The sequence below is a fragment of the Pan troglodytes genome, chromosome 11 (genome assembly GCF_028858775.2).
Source record: "Pan troglodytes isolate AG18354 chromosome 11, NHGRI_mPanTro3-v2.0_pri, whole genome shotgun sequence".
NCBI lineage: Eukaryota > Metazoa > Chordata > Mammalia > Primates > Hominidae > Pan > Pan troglodytes.
Genome location: NC_072409.2, coordinates 9,838,532 through 9,855,219, shown reverse-complemented (window position 1 = coordinate 9,855,219; position 16,688 = coordinate 9,838,532). Strand labels below are relative to the sequence as shown.

Below are 16,688 nucleotides of genomic sequence, written 5' to 3'. Positions count from 1 at the left end.
TTATTCTCTCCATTTCTTCTACTGGATAAAAAAATGGAATTTTTCTCTCCCCTGTTTGTTGGCTTAATTTTTCTTAACCAGCCTTGTAGTTTGTTACCAGCCAAACTATGGAGGGAAAATGCTGTTTTGGTTAATGTATTAGTATCTGGGATCTCCCCTGGGGGAAACTAGAGTCATTCGCTGGAAAGGCCAGGTGCTTTGTTTCATGGTCAATTGCTTGGCTGCCTAAATTCCTTTTTCTTTGAATAGGATGAAACTGATTCCAAGACAGCCTCCCCGTGGAAGGTAAGAACTCCTTTGCAAATTATCGTTTTCAAGAGTTTTGCGAGATCATGAAATACGTCCCTTTCTGGTGTGCCTTTCTCTGAATATTCAGCTTGTCTTAAGTCTTTAGTCATTTCTGGACTTGTTTGGGCTAGTTTCTTTCTGAATCTGTTAACTCTAAAATGTGATGCTTAATATACAAAAGCAGAGTGTCTGTCAAATGCTCAGTACAGTTAGGTTGCATTGATTACCCATGTTGGTGCAGGATATGCTGCAGCAGGGAGCACTGTCGTTGGCAGGGTCCCACCAGTAAGAGGCGGTCCAAAGGGAAATGATGTGAACACGAGAACAACTACACATGTAAAGGAGGGCAGGCCTTCATTCACCATCTGTCTGGCCTCTTTATCCTGTGGCCTAAGAAAGGCTTCAGAGATGCCCAATACAGAGATGTAAAGGGAGGAATGAGATGTTTCCCCACTACAGTAGACATTTTTCTGGACAAATCTGGGTGTGAATATGGCTTAACCAGAATGGGCCATCCCTGACCAAGAATACAGGGAGAAGGTGTGTTTTTTTGTTTGGTTTGGTTTTGAGATGGAGTATTGCCCTGTCACCCAGGCTGGAGTGCAGTGGCGCAATCTCGGCTCACTGCAACCTCTGCCTCCCCAGTTCAAGCAATTCTCCTGCCTCAGCCTCCCAAGTAGCTGGGACTACAGGCATGTGCCACTATGCCTGGCTAATTTTTGTATTTTTAGTAGAGACAGGGTTTCGCCATGTTGGCCAGGGTGGTCTTTAACTCCTGACCTCAGGTGATCCGCCTGCCTCAGCCTTCCAAAGTGTTGGGATTACAGGCCTGAGTCACAGCACACAGCCAGGGAGAAGGTCTTTTTTTTTTTTTCTTTTTGAGACGGAGTCTCGCTCTGTTGCCCAGGCTGGAGTGCAGTGGCGCGATCTCAGCTCACTGCAAGCTCTGCTTCCCAGATTCAAGCGATCCTCCTTCCTCAGCTCCCCTAGTAGCTGGAATTACAGGCATGCACCACCATGCCTCCTAATTTTTGTATGTTCAGAAGAGATAGGGTTTCCCTGTGTTGGCCAGGCTGGTCTCAAACTCCTGACCTCGGGTGATCCACCTGCCTCGGCCTCCCAAAGTGTTGGGATTACTGGCCCGGCTGAGGTTTTTTATGTGATACATTTATAACTGTGATTGTGTAACTGGTTGCCTGTGTAACTAGTTGCCTGTGTCTCAGTTCTAGCATCTTCCCTCCTGACCCAGCTCTTCAGGAATACATCACTTGAGTTACAGGCAAGTTAGAGAGCAGATTCTGACTTTATAAAAGTAGATCTTTTGGCTAGGTGTTGTGGCTCACACCTGTAATCCCAGCATTGTGGGAGGCTGCCACAGGTGGATGAGCCCAGGAATTGGAGACCAGCCTGGGCAACATGGCAAAACCCCGGCTCTACAAATAAAAATAAAAATGTTTTAAAAAGAAGAAGAAAAAAAGTAGTCCTTCTCCTCATTAGTACAGTGGTGAGTTGACAAGCAAATAAAAAACAAAAAGTAAAAAGAAATTTTAAAAGTGTGTCCCCAGAAATATGAAGAAAGCATGAAAACCTAAAAACAAAAAGCCTCCCCCCAACAATCCTTCCGTGTCCACCTTTGAACCCGCTCAGTCACCTTGTCTGACCTCTCCTGAGGACCTAGGCTGAGAGGGGTCTGTGTCTTGTGGCCTCCTTCCCCCACTGGCTCTGACTGTTCTCCTCATTAAGTAGATTTCTAACTGGGCCAGGCATGGGTATACACCTTTCCTTCTATTCAACTTTCTCTCCTTTTCTCACTCTTCCCTTTTCTTACGTAGCAAAACTTGGTCATTGATTATATGAATGGGCAACAGCCTTACCCCCTCAACAGAATGTTTCTGATAACATAAGTATTCTTTCAGAAATTTATTTTAAATACCTTTATAAATCCCAATACCTCTTATTGGAGACAGTGGGTCCACCTTCTGACTCATAAACACACAGGTTGAAAATGTCACCTAGGGATGCCATGAGGACATCTGCATCCAAGCTCAGCCCTCCTGCCCTCCTGTTCTTTTTTTTTTTTTTTTTTTTTTTTTTTTTTGAGACAGAGTCTTGCTCTTTCGCCCAGGCTGGAGTGCAGTAACGTGATCTCAGCTCACTGCAACCTCTGCCTCCTGGGTTCAAGCAATTCTCCCACTTCAGCCTCCCGTGTAGCTAGGATTACAGGCACCCGCCACCATGCCTGGCTGATTTTTATATTTTTAGTAGAGACGGGGTTTCGCCAAGTTGGCCAGGCTGGTATTGATCTCCTAACCTCACGTGATCCACCCGCCTTGGCCTCCCAAAGTGCTGGGATTACAGGCGTGAGCCATCATGCCCTTCCTCTTGTTCTTTACTCAAAGGGTTGTGAGCATTATAACCTGGGCCAATTAGAGTTTCTTTCCAATGAATTGGGTGGGCTGTAAGATCCTAAGGGACTTTATTTATTTGTTTTTATTTGTATTTTATTTATTTATTTTTGAGACGGAATCTTGCTCCATTGCCCAGGCTGGAGTGCAGTGGCGCAATCTCAGCTCACTGCAACCTCTGCCTCCCAGGTTCAAGCGATTCTCATGCCTCAGCCTCCCAAGTAGCTGGGATTACAGGCTCACACCACCGTGCCCAGCTAATTTTTGTATTTTTAGTGGAGACTGGGTTTCACCATGTTGGTCAGGCTGGTCTCAAACTCCTGACCTCAGGTGATCCACCCACTTTGGCCCCCCAAAGTGCTGGGATTACAGGCATGAGCCACCATGCCTAGCCCTAAGGGACTTTAGGTTTTTAGAAGTAGCTACATTGTTGAAAGCTATGTTGTTGAAATGTACATTGTTGAAAGCTACGTTGTTGAAATGTACATTGTTGAAAGCTACGTTGTTGAAATGTACATTGTTGAAAGCTAATTCACTGCTTTATTTTTTCCCTCTGGTAAAGCCGTTGCCCTTCAACGGGGATACTATTAAAAAGAACAGCAACTCAGTAACTATAATTGGAGATGAAAGTGATTATTAGAGCTCCTGGCTGTTAAACAGTCTCAGCTGCCAGCATTTGTTAAATTTAGGGGTTTTTTTTTTTTTCCGGAATGTTCTCCTGTAGTATAGACAAGAAAATGACACTAATCATTAGTCTTTTAGGTATTTTTCTGTCCAACTAGCTGCTAGAATTGTGGTTTTTACCATTCTTTTTTCACTCTTCGTCAGATAAAATTAATTACTCAGTTGAGTCTAATTGTGCACTTTGGGTATTTTCATGACATTCCAGTACTTGACACTTCTACTGATATCTCTGTTAAGAATGTTGACAGTATCCCTTTAAGGTAATTTGGGTTGATCACAGGGACCTAGTCAATGACACTTGCAGCTCAGATCTCTAATTGCCAGACACTTGATTAGTTTTGCCTTCTGCTTTCCTCCCTACCTAGTCTGCTCGTCTGATGGTTCACACCGTGGCCACCTTTAATTCCATCAAGGTAAGAAGCAGTGACCAGGTCCTCTGATCTCCCCTGGTTTTCTCCACTATCTTCCTTCCCTGTCTACAGCAGAGCTCTTGTTCTTGTCAACCGGGTGACCTGTGACATATCTCACTCTGCTGGGTCCAAGCATGTCCTAAGTAAACATCAGCACACTCATGGCCGCTGGGTAGCTTGGTGGCTTTCCTGGTCAAGAGCCCGCCAGTTCTCAACAGTGGAGCAAGCCTTCCCTCTGATTTCCAGTAGGGCAGGGAGCTGTAAGGAGCACAGTCTCAGTAATGCAGTGAGCGGCTTCCTTGCTGCCTGCAGTGCGAGGTCCTGTGGCGTGTCGGCTCTTCCCAGGCCTGCTCTGGCCTGAGAGTCTGCTGATTGGGTGTTGGGAGGCAGCAGACTCGCTGGGATTTCTCTATGCAACTGTGACTTAGGAAGCAGTTGCTACCTGCCAGGCCCCAGGCTAGGAGGTGAGAGTAAGGAAAAGTCAGCTGTGTCTCTCCTGCTGCCTCAGAGAGGATGCCTAGGTCAGGTGTTAGTGGGTGTTGAAGCTGTCAAGCACAGCTAATTTTGGCTTGGCTCTTACTGGAATATTGTATACTAATTTATTCAGCGAGGAAGGTTGGAAACAGGAAATTATATGTGCCCTAGCATCTCCTTCAAACAAAGTCATTTTCCCAAAGTCTGACTGGGGGCATGACAGGAGAGGGAGTGCAGTGGAGCTGATGTTTTGCTGTCCTACAGGAGCTGAATGAGCGCTGGCGGTCCCTACAGCAGCTGGCCGAGGAACGGAGCCAGCTCTTGGGCAGCGCCCATGAAGTACAGAGGTTCCACAGGTGAGGGGTCAGCCCTGGGCTGGGAGAGGGAGAAACAGGTGACTGCTGGTTTCCTGACAGCCCCCAAGCTTGCTGACTGAGATCCTAGAGCAACTGCTGGCTCTTACTGATGTTTATATGTGACACAGGGTGGGTGCTCAGTAAATCCTGCTAAGTGAATTCTTTGGCTTTTTAGAGTTATTGGTGGTAGCCACAGACAAATATACAAATGTCAGCTAAATAAATTTTTTTAGGCTGGGCGTGGTGGCTCATGCCTGTAATCCCAGCACTTTGGGAGGCCAAGGCAGGCAGATTACCTGAGGTCAGGAGTTCGAGACCAGCCTGGGGAAACCCACCTCTCCTAAAAATAAAAAAATTAGCTGGGCATGGTGGTGGGCGCCTGTAATCCTAGCTACTTGGGAGGTTGAGGCAGGAGAATCACTTGAACTCGGTGGGGGCGGAGGTTGCAGTGAGCCGAGATTGTGCATTGTGCTCCAGCCTGGGTGACAAGAACGAAACTCCGTCTCAGTAAATAAATAAATTAAATAAATAAATAATTTTTTTTTAGTGTCTGTCCTGTAATCAAGGCAGTTGTACTCGGCATTTCTTAACCTGAATGTGTCTTGCCTTTAGAGATGCTGATGAAACCAAAGAATGGATTGAAGAGAAGAATCAGGCTCTAAACACAGACAATTATGGACATGATCTTGCCAGTGTCCAGGCCCTGCAACGCAAGCATGAGGGCTTCGAGAGGGACCTTGCGGCTCTCGGTGACAAGGTGAGAGGACCCAAAGTCATCTTCTGTCTGGCATTTTTGCCCCAGAAAGAGCAGAGTCTTCTGTTCTGCAGAGCATACCCCCTTACTGCAAGCTCATTCACCACTTTCTTCCCATAGGTAAACTCCCTTGGTGAAACAGCAGAGCGCCTGATCCAATCCCATCCCGAGTCAGCAGAAGACCTGCAGGAAAAGTGCACAGAGTTAAACCAGGCCTGGAGCAGCCTGGGGAAACGTGCAGATCAGCGCAAGGCAAAGTTGGGTGACTCCCACGACCTGCAGCGCTTCCTTAGCGATTTCCGGTACGGAGCCATATTCACTCAGACTTCTGGAACACAGAGCCTTCTTTGTAGGGGTCATTTTTATTGTGAAAATAGTACATGCTCAGCAGGGTACAATGGCTCACACCTATAATCCAAGCACTTTGGGGGGCCGAGGCAAGCGAATCGCTTGAACTCAGGAGCCGGAGACCAGCCTGGGCTACATGGCGAAACCCTATTTCTATTATAAAATTTTAATTTAAAAATCAAAAACGGCCGGGCGCAGTGGCTCACGCCTATAACCCCAGCACTTTGGTAGGCCAAGGCGGGCAGATCACCTGAGGTCAAGAGTTCAAGACCAGCCTGGCCAACATGGCGAAATGCCGTCTCTACCAAAAGTACAAAAATTAGCCAGGCGTGGTGGCAGGCATCTGTAATCCCAGCTACTCAGGAGGCTGAGGCAGGAGAATCGCTTGAACCTGAGAGGCGGAGGTTGCAGTGAGCCAAGATCGTGCCACTGCACTCCAGCCCGGGCAACAAGAGTGAAACTCCATCTCAAAAAAAAAAAAAATTAAAAACAGAAAAAAGTAGTACATAATCAATGTAAAATAGTCAAACTGCTGAATGCCATATTGTTAAAAATAAGTCTCTGCAGCCGGGCACGGTGGCTCACGCCTGTAATCCCAGCACTTTGGGAAGTCAAGGCAGGTGGATCACGAGGTCAGGAATTCAAGACCAGCCTGGCCAATATGGTGAAACCCCATCTCTACTAAAAATACAAACCAGCTGGGCGTGGTGGCACACTGGCACACACCTGTAATTCCAGCTACTTGGGAGGCTAAGGCAGGAGAATCATTTGAACCTGGAGGCAGAGGTTGCAGTGAGCCGAGATCGCACCACCGTACTCCAGCCTGGGCGATGGAGCAAGACTCTGCCTCAAAAAAAAAAAAAAAACAAGTCTCTACTTTCCTATCCAAGTATGGGCGTACCCCCTCTCATCCCCTTGCCATATGACATTATATTTTTCCCTAGACATACATATATATATATATATATATACATATATATATATATATTTTTTTTTTTTTTTTTTTTGAAACGGAGTTTCACTCTTGTTGCCCAGGCTGGAGTGCAATGGTGCAATCTCGGCTTACCGCAACCTCCGCCTCCTGGGTTCAAGCGATTCTCCTGCCTCAGCCTCCCGAGTAGCTGGGATCACAGGCATGCACCACCAAGCCCGGCTAATTTTGTATTTTTTTTAAATAGAGATGGGGTTTCTCCATGTTGGTCAGGCTGGTCCCAAACTCCTGACCTCAGGTGATCCACCCACCTCGGCCTCCCAAAGTGCTGGGATTACAGGCGTGAGCCACTGTGCCTGGTCGTCTTTTTCTTCTTTTTATTGAGGTAAAGGCCACATAACATACAATTAACTACTTTAAAATGTGCAATCCAGTGACATTTAATGTATTCACGGTGTTGTGCAGCCACCTTTCTCTAGTTTTGGAACATTTTCATTGCCCTAGAATAACATTCCTTAACTAATCACCCCCTCTTCTCTCTTCCCCACCCACTAGGAATCCTTTATCTGCTTTCTATGTCTATGGATTTGCCTCTTCTGGACATGTCATATAAAAGGAATCATACCATATCTGACCTTACACACTCAGTTTTGTGCCCTTGTGGTTGTACAGCTGTGAGAAACTGGATCAAATGCATGCCCAGGCCTAGGGCTTCAAGGGTTAATCCTAAAGAAAGGCTTTTTCTTTTTTTTCTCTTTTTTTAGAGACAGGGTTGCACCACATTGCCCAAGCTGATCTTGAATTCCTGAGCTCAAGCGATCCTCCTGCCTCAGCCTCCCAAAGTGCTGGGATTACAGGCATGAGCCACCACGCCTGGCCAACAAAAGCTTTTTCATTTGAAGCTATCAAAGACTTAATTGTAGCTAGAACTTGTTATTCTGGAGGGTGAAAAGATCTTAATTATAAACCTAGTGACTTTTCCTCTGAGAAATTTGGACTTTTAAAAAAATAACAAGAAGTTTTTTAACACTTTGCCCAAAGACCTAGCCTCATTCAGTAGATCAGATTAACCCAAGATAACTTTCTGAGGCAAGAATTATGTCATTCTCTGTTTTCCTGGGCAGAAGATCTCCTTACCAGGTAATATAATAGCTATTTTTCTGGGGTGCTGGTTTCCAGGGACCTCATGTCTTGGATCAATGGAATACGGGGGTTGGTGTCCTCAGATGAGCTAGCCAAGGATGTCACCGGAGCTGAGGCGTTGCTGGAGCGACACCAGGTGGGTGGACCTGCCTGCTGAGTAGCAAAGACGTGGCTGCTCTGCAGGGCCCTAGAGGCCTCATTCCCACCCTTTGTGGTGAGTCGGTGGTTGACGTCAGAGTGGGCATCTGCTGCCAGTTTACCTAATCCCTTCCCTCCTTTTGGCAGGAACACCGGACAGAAATCGATGCCAGGGCTGGCACTTTCCAGGCATTTGAGCAGTTTGGACAGCAGCTGTTGGCTCACGGACACTATGCCAGCCCTGAGATCAAGCAGAAACTTGATATTCTTGACCAGGAGCGTGCAGACCTGGAGAAGGCCTGGGTTCAGCGCAGGATGATGCTGGATCAGTGCCTTGAACTGCAGGTATGTGTGCTCCTGGTTTCTGACCAAGTGTTTCCTTGCTGAAGGGCCTCATTTTCTCACCTGCCTCTTGCCGTCTTTAGCTGTTCCATCGGGACTGTGAGCAAGCTGAGAACTGGATGGCTGCCCGGGAGGCCTTCTTGAATACCGAAGACAAAGGAGACTCACTGGACAGCGTAGAGGCTCTGATCAAAAAACATGAAGACTTTGACAAAGCGATTAACGTCCAGGTGAGGCCTCTGGACCATGGAGTTGGAGTCTGGATTTTTCCTGATTGACATCTGTTTCTTGGCTTATATAGTCACTGTTATATCTCCAAGGAATACCTGCGTTGTTTAAGAAAAATATGTACATAAATAATCTTTTAAACTTTGTAGATTCTGGTATTTCTGAGATTTTAATAATGGGGGGTGCCACAGGAAAAAAAAATATTATCAAAGGGATGGAAAACAAATGTGTGGGTAGTTAAGGGAATAATGAACAAACAACAAGGAAGATGTAAAACTGTTTGATTTATATGTCACTTTGCTGTAAATCTGACAGCATTTTCCTATTATCAGGCTTAATTTTGTTCTGTTCTGATATTCTAACACCTGCCCCACCTGAGTGACCTGGAGACTTCTTGAGTTAAACTCTACTCTAGTAATGAATGAAATCAAGCTTTCTTTTGGCGTTTTACACTCTTGCTTCTAAAGTGTCAGTGTATTCTGATCCTGCCACCAGCTAGTTCTCAGTCACCCAAAATAACTATCCTTTTCTCAAGACCGGCAGTCCAGGCAGGGCCCAGCCGCAGGCCCACCTTGACCTCACGCCTTTGTTTTCTGACAGGAAGAGAAGATTGCTGCTCTGCAGGCCTTTGCCGACCAGCTCATCGCTGCCGGCCATTATGCCAAGGGAGACATTTCTAGCCGGCGCAATGAGGTCTTGGACAGGTGGGTGTCCTGTGGCACTGACATAGTCAGCAGCCCTGAGAGGATGCATCCCCTCATACGAAGGCCCAGGCCTGTTCTGTCTCCCCACTTCCTTCTCCACGGTAAGATATGTTCATGTTGGATCTCATGGTTTCACTCTTTCAGGTGGCGACGTCTGAAAGCCCAAATGATTGAGAAAAGGTCAAAGCTAGGAGAATCTCAAACCCTCCAACAGTTCAGCCGGGATGTGGATGAGATTGAGGCTTGGATCAGTGAAAAATTGCAAACGGCAAGTGATGAGTCATACAAGGATCCCACCAACATCCAGGTAAGCTGAAGTGACTGGGTGTTGGTCTTGATGTAGCCTTATGTTATTGAGTAGATTTTGTTAAATAAAGCATTTATAAAACAATCTCCTTGCACCCATGGGAAGTCAGTGAAAAATATTTTAGTAAGCCCAGCCAGTGGGAAAGCCCTAGTCAAGTTTCAGAGCCATTTAAAAGTTGCCTTCCTCATTTGTCTCCATTAAAACTATTTCTGCTGTAATAAAAGTCTATAGAATCCCCCTTCTATTACTGTTCCCAAATGCTGAGCTTCCTGGGGGAAGTATGACAAAATGAGCTTCTATTTAATAGCTGATATGTGTGTCCACATCAGTGTACTGAACTCTTGTTCTTTTAATCTGTTTTTGTAGCTTTCCAAGCTGCTGGTAAGTTTTTAATTTTTTTAAGAGTTGTAGTTAAATGAGCTCCAGTATTTGTGTTACTCTGCGTAGATTATTGTTATTATTGTGGTCACACGGTTTGCTGGTGTCTCTTCATCCATCCTTTTCATTTCTAATCATCCATTACACTCCATTCAAGTGTCCCTGTGGGATGTGGCTTTCTCTGTTGTAATTAGCCTGCAACGCCTTACTCCCCCTTCTCTCCCCCAGTTTATCACTTAGGCAAATTCTGTACAGTGTTTGATTTGCGGGGCAGTAATTGACCATTTTCTTTCAAGGAGTGCTTCCTTTTGAAGATGGAACATCAGCTTCAGCTTTTTCTGTGTAGACATTGGCTCAGACTTGCTATGAGCTCATGGTGTTCGGTGGCCTGGGCGGGGGAGGCCAGTCTGGTGTGAGGGTTTTAATGCATACCCACTCTGGCATCCAGAGGTGCCAGTCAGGAGAGGAACAGCTAGAGAACTGTAGAGAGACGGATGATCTATTAATACCTCCAAATCTTCAAGGAACACAAATGAGAAGTTAAGATAAAAGCAGACATCACTCAACAGGTAGTGAAAGGAGACTTCAGTCAACATGTAGCTCAAAGTTGCTTAAGCGGGTGGAAGAAATGAAGATAGAGAAGAGAGTAAATGGGATTTGAACCAAAGGGTGATCAGAACAAGGAACAGAAGAAGAGGGTAATGGGACTTTTGTCAGGACAGCTGAGTGTTTGAGACCCTTTTTCTTCTTGCCTTTGGGATCAGGCGGTGGGAGAACGTAACAAGGGCGTTTCATGTTAGTGCTGAATTGAGCCAGATGCTCCATCCTTTGACAGTTGCTGCCTCTGAAATGAAACATTTGATGCAGAATTCCCCAACACTACTGCCTTTTAGTTGTTTTTTTCCCCCCCAAATAACACTCCCCTGAGACCCTGCATTTCTTACCCAGCCAATTGTTTTTCCCAGAATTGTGGCACAGCTGCTATGTCCTTGCAATTGTCTCTTGTAGCATTTCAGTACCTTCTGTTTCTCTATGGATTCATAAAAACCATATCAGGCGCCCAGGATCAGGAGCCCATCCTTCTCCTAGCCCTTTCGTTTCCCAGTAAAATAAATTCCTTCCTGCAGTCAAGCCTGGGTTCTGACAGTATCCCAGTGTTTTGATTAATGACAGCTACCTAAAGATAAATCAACAAAGCCAATGTCTGTAGTAGCTGTAGATTTCTCCTCTGTCAACAGAGGGAAAAGACTGACCATCAAATATTATTTTGCTGGTTATTACAATTTATGTTATGAATTTTGCTTAATGGTGATTTCTGCTTTAGATAATGAAATGTCCATATGTATCTCATTCATTGCAGCCTGTCTCCAATAAGGAGAAAGCCATGGATGGAAATTGATGTACAAGCAGATTCAAAACTGAAGTTGGCCATTGCCATCTTCTGGAAAGTGTTAGGAAGTGTGTAATTCTAGGGCTTCACTCCCAAATAGCTAGCATAGCTACTGCAAGAATTGATTTTTTGGCCAGGCTTGGTGGCTCATGCTTGTAATCCCAGAACTTTGGGAGGCCAACGCGGCTCGATTGCTTGAGCTCGGGAGTTCAAGACCAGCCTGGGCAACATGGCGAAACCCCATCTCTACAAAAAATAGAAAAATTAGCCGGGTGTGATGTCATGCACCCATGGTCCCAGCTATTCGGGAGGCTGAGGTAGGAGGATTGCTTGAGCTGAAGAGGTTGAGGCTGCAGTGAGCTGAGATTACGCCACTGCACTCCAGCCTGGGCAACTGAGCAAGACCCTGTCTCAAAAAAAAGGACTTCCAGTTCATCTACTCCTGAGCTAGTACATTTCCTTCTTCCTTTGCTAACTCCCCAAGAGATGAACCCTAAAATATTTCATACAAACTCCAATTGCCTTCTGTTAAAAACGTTGGCATTTACCCCAGTTCTTTATGTTTGCTGCCACTCCCTCCCTCTGAGAACCCCTTCCCCCTGAAAAGACATAACCTAGCAGGAACTGGTTTGGAAAAAATTTTTTTGGTATTTTTAGAGCAAGCACCAGAAGCACCAGGCTTTTGAAGCAGAGCTGCATGCCAACGCTGACCGGATCCGTGGGGTTATCGACATGGGCAACTCCCTCATTGAACGTGGAGCCTGTGCCGGCAGTGAGGATGCTGTCAAGGTATGGCCCACCAGCTCCCGGTGCCCGGGGAGGAAGATGAGCACCGTCACTGTCAACCTGATATAATAACTTGGACATACAGTCTTAAGACACTAAGTGGATTATAGAAGACTAGGCTGAATTACAGATGGGGAATGCTAGTGAGAATGGCTGCTATGAGTGTTTTCCATTCTCTTCTCTTAGAAGTTCTCAAATTGAGCTTTAGGAGAGGGACGATTCTTCATAGATTTCATCTCTTTTTGGCTCCCTTGTGTTCCCCAGGCCCGCCTGGCTGCCTTAGCTGACCAGTGGCAATTCTTGGTGCAAAAGTCAGCGGAAAAGAGCCAGAAACTGAAAGAAGCCAACAAGCAGCAGAACTTCAACACAGGGATCAAGGACTTTGACTTCTGGCTGTCTGAGGTAACACTGAATGGTTCCTCTTCCCACCAGTGGGGGATTTCTAGTCATTTGGCACAGTGGGTCCATCAGTGCCCAAAACCACGAAAAGGCAGGGCTCACCAGACACCCCTTTTGACAGAAACCTTTATTATATATGAGTTGCATGCTGTAAGGGATTTATGAGCAAAGGGAGTGAATGTTAAGAGAGCTGACTTGTAGTGGCACTTGGACTACAGGTCACTCACGTCCATAGGGAAGGCAAATAGGAAGAGATTATGGGTAGTTATATGGCATGCAGCTCTAACAAGCCTATGCCAGGTTAGAAACCAAGATAGTAGCATCTGGGAAGCCAGAGTCAGTCATGTATTCTCCATGGAGAATGTTTGGAAAGCACAGACTATAAAAACATAGAGGTTTTGGCCAGGTGCAGTGGCTCATGCCTGTAATCCCAACACTTTGGGAGGCCGAGGCAGGCGGATCACTTGAGGTCAGGAGTTCGAGACCAGCCTGACCAACACAGTGAAATCCTGTCTCTACTAAAAATACAAAAATTAGCCAGGCGTGGTGGCACGCTCCTGTAATCCCAGCTACTCAGGAGGCTGAGCAGGAGAATCGCTTGAACCTGGGAGGTGGAGGTTGCAGTGAGCTGGGATCACACCATTGCACTCCAGCCTGGGCAACAGAGCGAGACTTCATCTCAAAAAAAAAAAAATTTTTTTTTTTTAATAATTGCGTAAGTTTATCATAGAGCCATGCCATAATGTAACCATTCCCATATTGTTGGACATTGGGGTGTTCCCAGCCTTTTGGTGTATATATTTTGTTGTAGTGAATATCTTTGAATATTAATCTTTGCCCACACTGCTGATTCTTTCCTAGGGGGGTTTCCTTGAACTAGGATTGCTGTGCATTTTGCCTTTAGCTGTAGTAATTACTATGAATAGACTCTGGAGTCTAGGTTTGACTGACCGAGTGGAGAGAGTGTCTCAGGCCGGGCAGGCTGATTGGGGTGGCTAGGAATCACAGTAACACATTGTGATGGAGAAGTATTCAACTGTCCAAGCAAGGCCCTGGAATAGCCACTGGGCAACCTGAATTTTCCAGAATGCTGAGTATACACCACACAGTAGCCTTTGCTTTTTGTGTTTTCACTGCCAGGTGGAGGCCCTGCTGGCATCCGAAGATTATGGCAAAGACCTGGCTTCTGTGAACAACCTGCTGAAAAAGCATCAACTGCTGGAAGCAGATATATCTGCCCATGAGGTAAGCAAAGGGAGGCGGGCCAGGCCCGAGTGCCTGGGACGCAGCTCTGCCTGACTCCTAAGGAAAACAAGCGTGTTTGAGAAGAGAGTGACTTCTTTCACTTAAAGCAGCCATTCTCAAAGGTTGTGGCCTCGGGATCATTATACACTTGACAGTTACTGAGGGCTCTTGAGAGATGTTTATTATGTAGGTTTTATCAATGTTCACCATTATTAAAAATTACATAAACTTTAAGGCCAGGTGCAGTGGCTTACGGCTGTAATCCCAGCACTTTGGGAGGCCCAGACAGGCAGATCTCCTGAGGTCAGGAGTTGGAGACCACTCCAGCCAACGTGGTGAGACCCGCGTCTCTACTAAAAATACAAAAATTAGCCGGGCGTGGTGGCGGCTGCCTGTAATCCCAGGTACTCAGGCGGCTGAGGTGGGAGAATCACTTGAGCCCAGGAGGCGGAGGTTGCAGTAAGCCAAGATCGTGCCACGGCACTCCAGCCTAGGCAACAGAGCAAGACTCCATCTCAAAAAAAAAAAAAAAATGCTGAATTCAGGTTGTGGTGTTTTGTATTGGATGAAAATTCAGTTTTACACAGGTAGGTAGGTAGAAAAGGGAGGAATATTTTGATTCGGGTAAGTGTGAATAATTTTCTTTGATACTATACCAAAGTCATAGTTTCTTAAAGCTTAGCTGTGGTCAGGTACAGCGGCTCACACCTGTAATCCCAGCACTTTGGGAGGCCGAGGCAGGCAGATCATGTGAGCCCAGGAGTTCAAGACCAGCCTGGGCAACATGATGAGACTCTGTCTGTACAAAAAAATACAAAAATTAGGCTGGGCATGGTGAGTCATGCCTGTAATCGTAGCACTTTGGGAGGCCAAGGCGGGTGGATCGCCTGAGCTCAGGAGTTCGAGACCAGCTTGGGTAACACAGTGAAACCCCATTTCTACTGAAATACAAAAAATTAGCAGGGCGTGGCATGTGCCTATAAATCCCGGCTACTTGGGAGGCTGAGGCAGGAGAATTGCTTGAGCCCGGGAGGCAGAGGTTGCAGTGAGCCGAGATTGTGTAACTGTATTCCAGCCTGGGCGACAGAATGAGACTACGTCTCAAAAAAAAAAAAAAAAAAAAAAAAAAAAACCACAAAAATTAATTAGCCAGACGTTGGGGTATGCACCTATAGTCCCAGTTACTTGGAGGCCGAGGCGGGAGGTTCACTTGAGCCCAGGCAGGAGGTCGAGGCTGCAGTGTGTCATGATCACACCACCGCACTCTTGGATGACAGAGCAAGAAAAAAAAAGTTGTTGGGGGGTTAGTTGCAAAGTGGCCCCTGAAACCTTGTCAGTAAACTTTTTATACTGGATTATATTAAAACCTACTGGTCCATCTTGGGCTTTGAATGTAGCTCTTACCTGTGCATGATTTTGTAACATCATGCATGGCTCATTTGGTAAATATTGCTTAACTGAGTTATGCCTGTTCTATATGTTGACACGTGATTATATGATATCAAAACATTGCAGTTAATACCACCACCAATTTCATTAGAAAAATCTTCACATATTAGGAAGCCCTCAGGCTCCTGGTGGTGGGTGTAAGTTTTCTAAAATTCTTACTTTCTCATAAAAGTTTGAATTTTATCATTAGTAACAAACTGTCAGTATTCTTTGAAGTGACAGGCTCACTTTATTTATTCTGGACCGAGTATCTGTGAGATACCAAGTCTGAATGACCATAGTTTGTTCGGTGGTTGTTCTTTCAAGTACAAAAGAATGGCTACTCAGTAAAATTAACTTTCACTGCCTTTTTAAGGACATTTTTAAGTGAAACAGCATGTTTTTTTCACTGTGAGTGGGTGGCAGTGAAGAATCCACTTCTGCTAGTAGTTTGCCACTGCCTTGATTTGAGCTAAAGCTCCAGCATGTCCCCTCCTTCTCCATTGCTTTTGTACTATCAGTGCAAATGTCCACACAGTAAAAAATAATAATGTCTTATAATGTTATGAAAATAGTGTGAGTTCATAGAATGCCAGAGGTCCACATAACAGACTTTGAGAATATCAACACTCCACATCTCAGTAAGGAATTCCTGACTTCTTATGTTCAAGCAGATAGTTGTGGGAGACCCAGTTTCTGACCCTCTTATGTCCCCTGCCCCAGGATCGCCTGAAGGACCTGAACAGCCAGGCAGACAGCCTGATGACCAGCAGTGCCTTCGACACCTCCCAAGTAAAGGACAAGAGGGACACCATCAACGGGCGCTTCCAGAAGATCAAGAGCATGGCGGCCTCCCGGCGAGCCAAGCTGAATGAATCCCATCGCCTGCACCAGTTCTTCCGGGACATGGATGACGAGGAGTCCTGGATCAAGTATGTCTTCTCAGCCCTCTAGAAGGCCCCTTAACGCCTGTAATAGTGGGCAGCAGGAACCACAGGCTGACTGTTGAGTGGTGAGGCTGGAAACCCTGCTGGACTGGGATCCCAGCTTGGGCACACAGTCGTGGGATGCCTCAGTGTCTTCTGCTTTCCGGGTTTACAGTGATGATAATTGGCGGTGGTGGTGATCCATGCTGGCTACATAGGCCCTGTCTAGACCCTGCCTTTTAGATTCCCGTGAAAGTTAGTGAGTTTGTTTCTGAGCTTCTGGAGAAGATCACTTCTCCAAGGAAAGAGTTGCTTTTTTTCTTATTCTCTATCTGTCCCCGAAAATGTCAGTCTACTGATTCCAGTTGATGTGGCAGGTAAACAAACATTTTTTTTTCTGAGATGGAGTCTCGCTCTGTCACCAGGCTAGAATGCCACCATGCCTGGCTAATTTTTGTATTTTTAGTAGAGACAGGGTTTCACTATGTTGGCCAGGCTAGTCTCGAGCTGACCTCACCTGACCTCAAGTGATCCACCCACGTGGGCCTCCCAAAGTGCTGTGATCACAGGCATGAGCCACTGCGCCTGGTCAGAAGGCTTTAAGGAAGTAAGGAATTAAGAGAG

The 16,688-nt window shown here is 46.0% G+C and overlaps 1 protein-coding gene across 24 annotated transcripts in view; it reads left to right on the top strand.

Moving 5' to 3' along the window:
- Window positions 1–16,688, top strand: part of SPTAN1 (spectrin alpha, non-erythrocytic 1) — an 81,092-nt gene that overhangs the window by 47,270 nt on the left and 17,134 nt on the right. For 12 of the 24 annotated variants that reach the window (XM_063788214.1, XM_063788205.1, XM_063788213.1 and 9 more), the window contains 15 exons: window positions 250–285; window positions 3,743–3,790; window positions 4,526–4,617; window positions 5,230–5,374; window positions 5,492–5,673; window positions 7,830–7,929; window positions 8,079–8,276; window positions 8,357–8,503; window positions 9,102–9,205; window positions 9,350–9,512; window positions 9,879–9,893; window positions 11,938–12,069; window positions 12,331–12,468; window positions 13,606–13,710; window positions 15,862–16,070. In XM_063788214.1, coding sequence (XP_063644284.1) covers window positions 250–285; window positions 3,743–3,790; window positions 4,526–4,617; window positions 5,230–5,374; window positions 5,492–5,673; window positions 7,830–7,929; window positions 8,079–8,276; window positions 8,357–8,503; window positions 9,102–9,205; window positions 9,350–9,512; window positions 9,879–9,893; window positions 11,938–12,069; window positions 12,331–12,468; window positions 13,606–13,710; window positions 15,862–16,070 — 1,814 coding nt within the window. The remainder of the gene's footprint in view (window positions 1–249; window positions 286–3,742; window positions 3,791–4,525; window positions 4,618–5,229; window positions 5,375–5,491; window positions 5,674–7,829; window positions 7,930–8,078; window positions 8,277–8,356; window positions 8,504–9,101; window positions 9,206–9,349; window positions 9,513–9,878; window positions 9,894–11,937; window positions 12,070–12,330; window positions 12,469–13,605; window positions 13,711–15,861; window positions 16,071–16,688) is intronic. The other 12 variants (XM_063788216.1, XM_063788215.1, XM_063788206.1 and 9 more) reach the window with 1 other exon arrangement.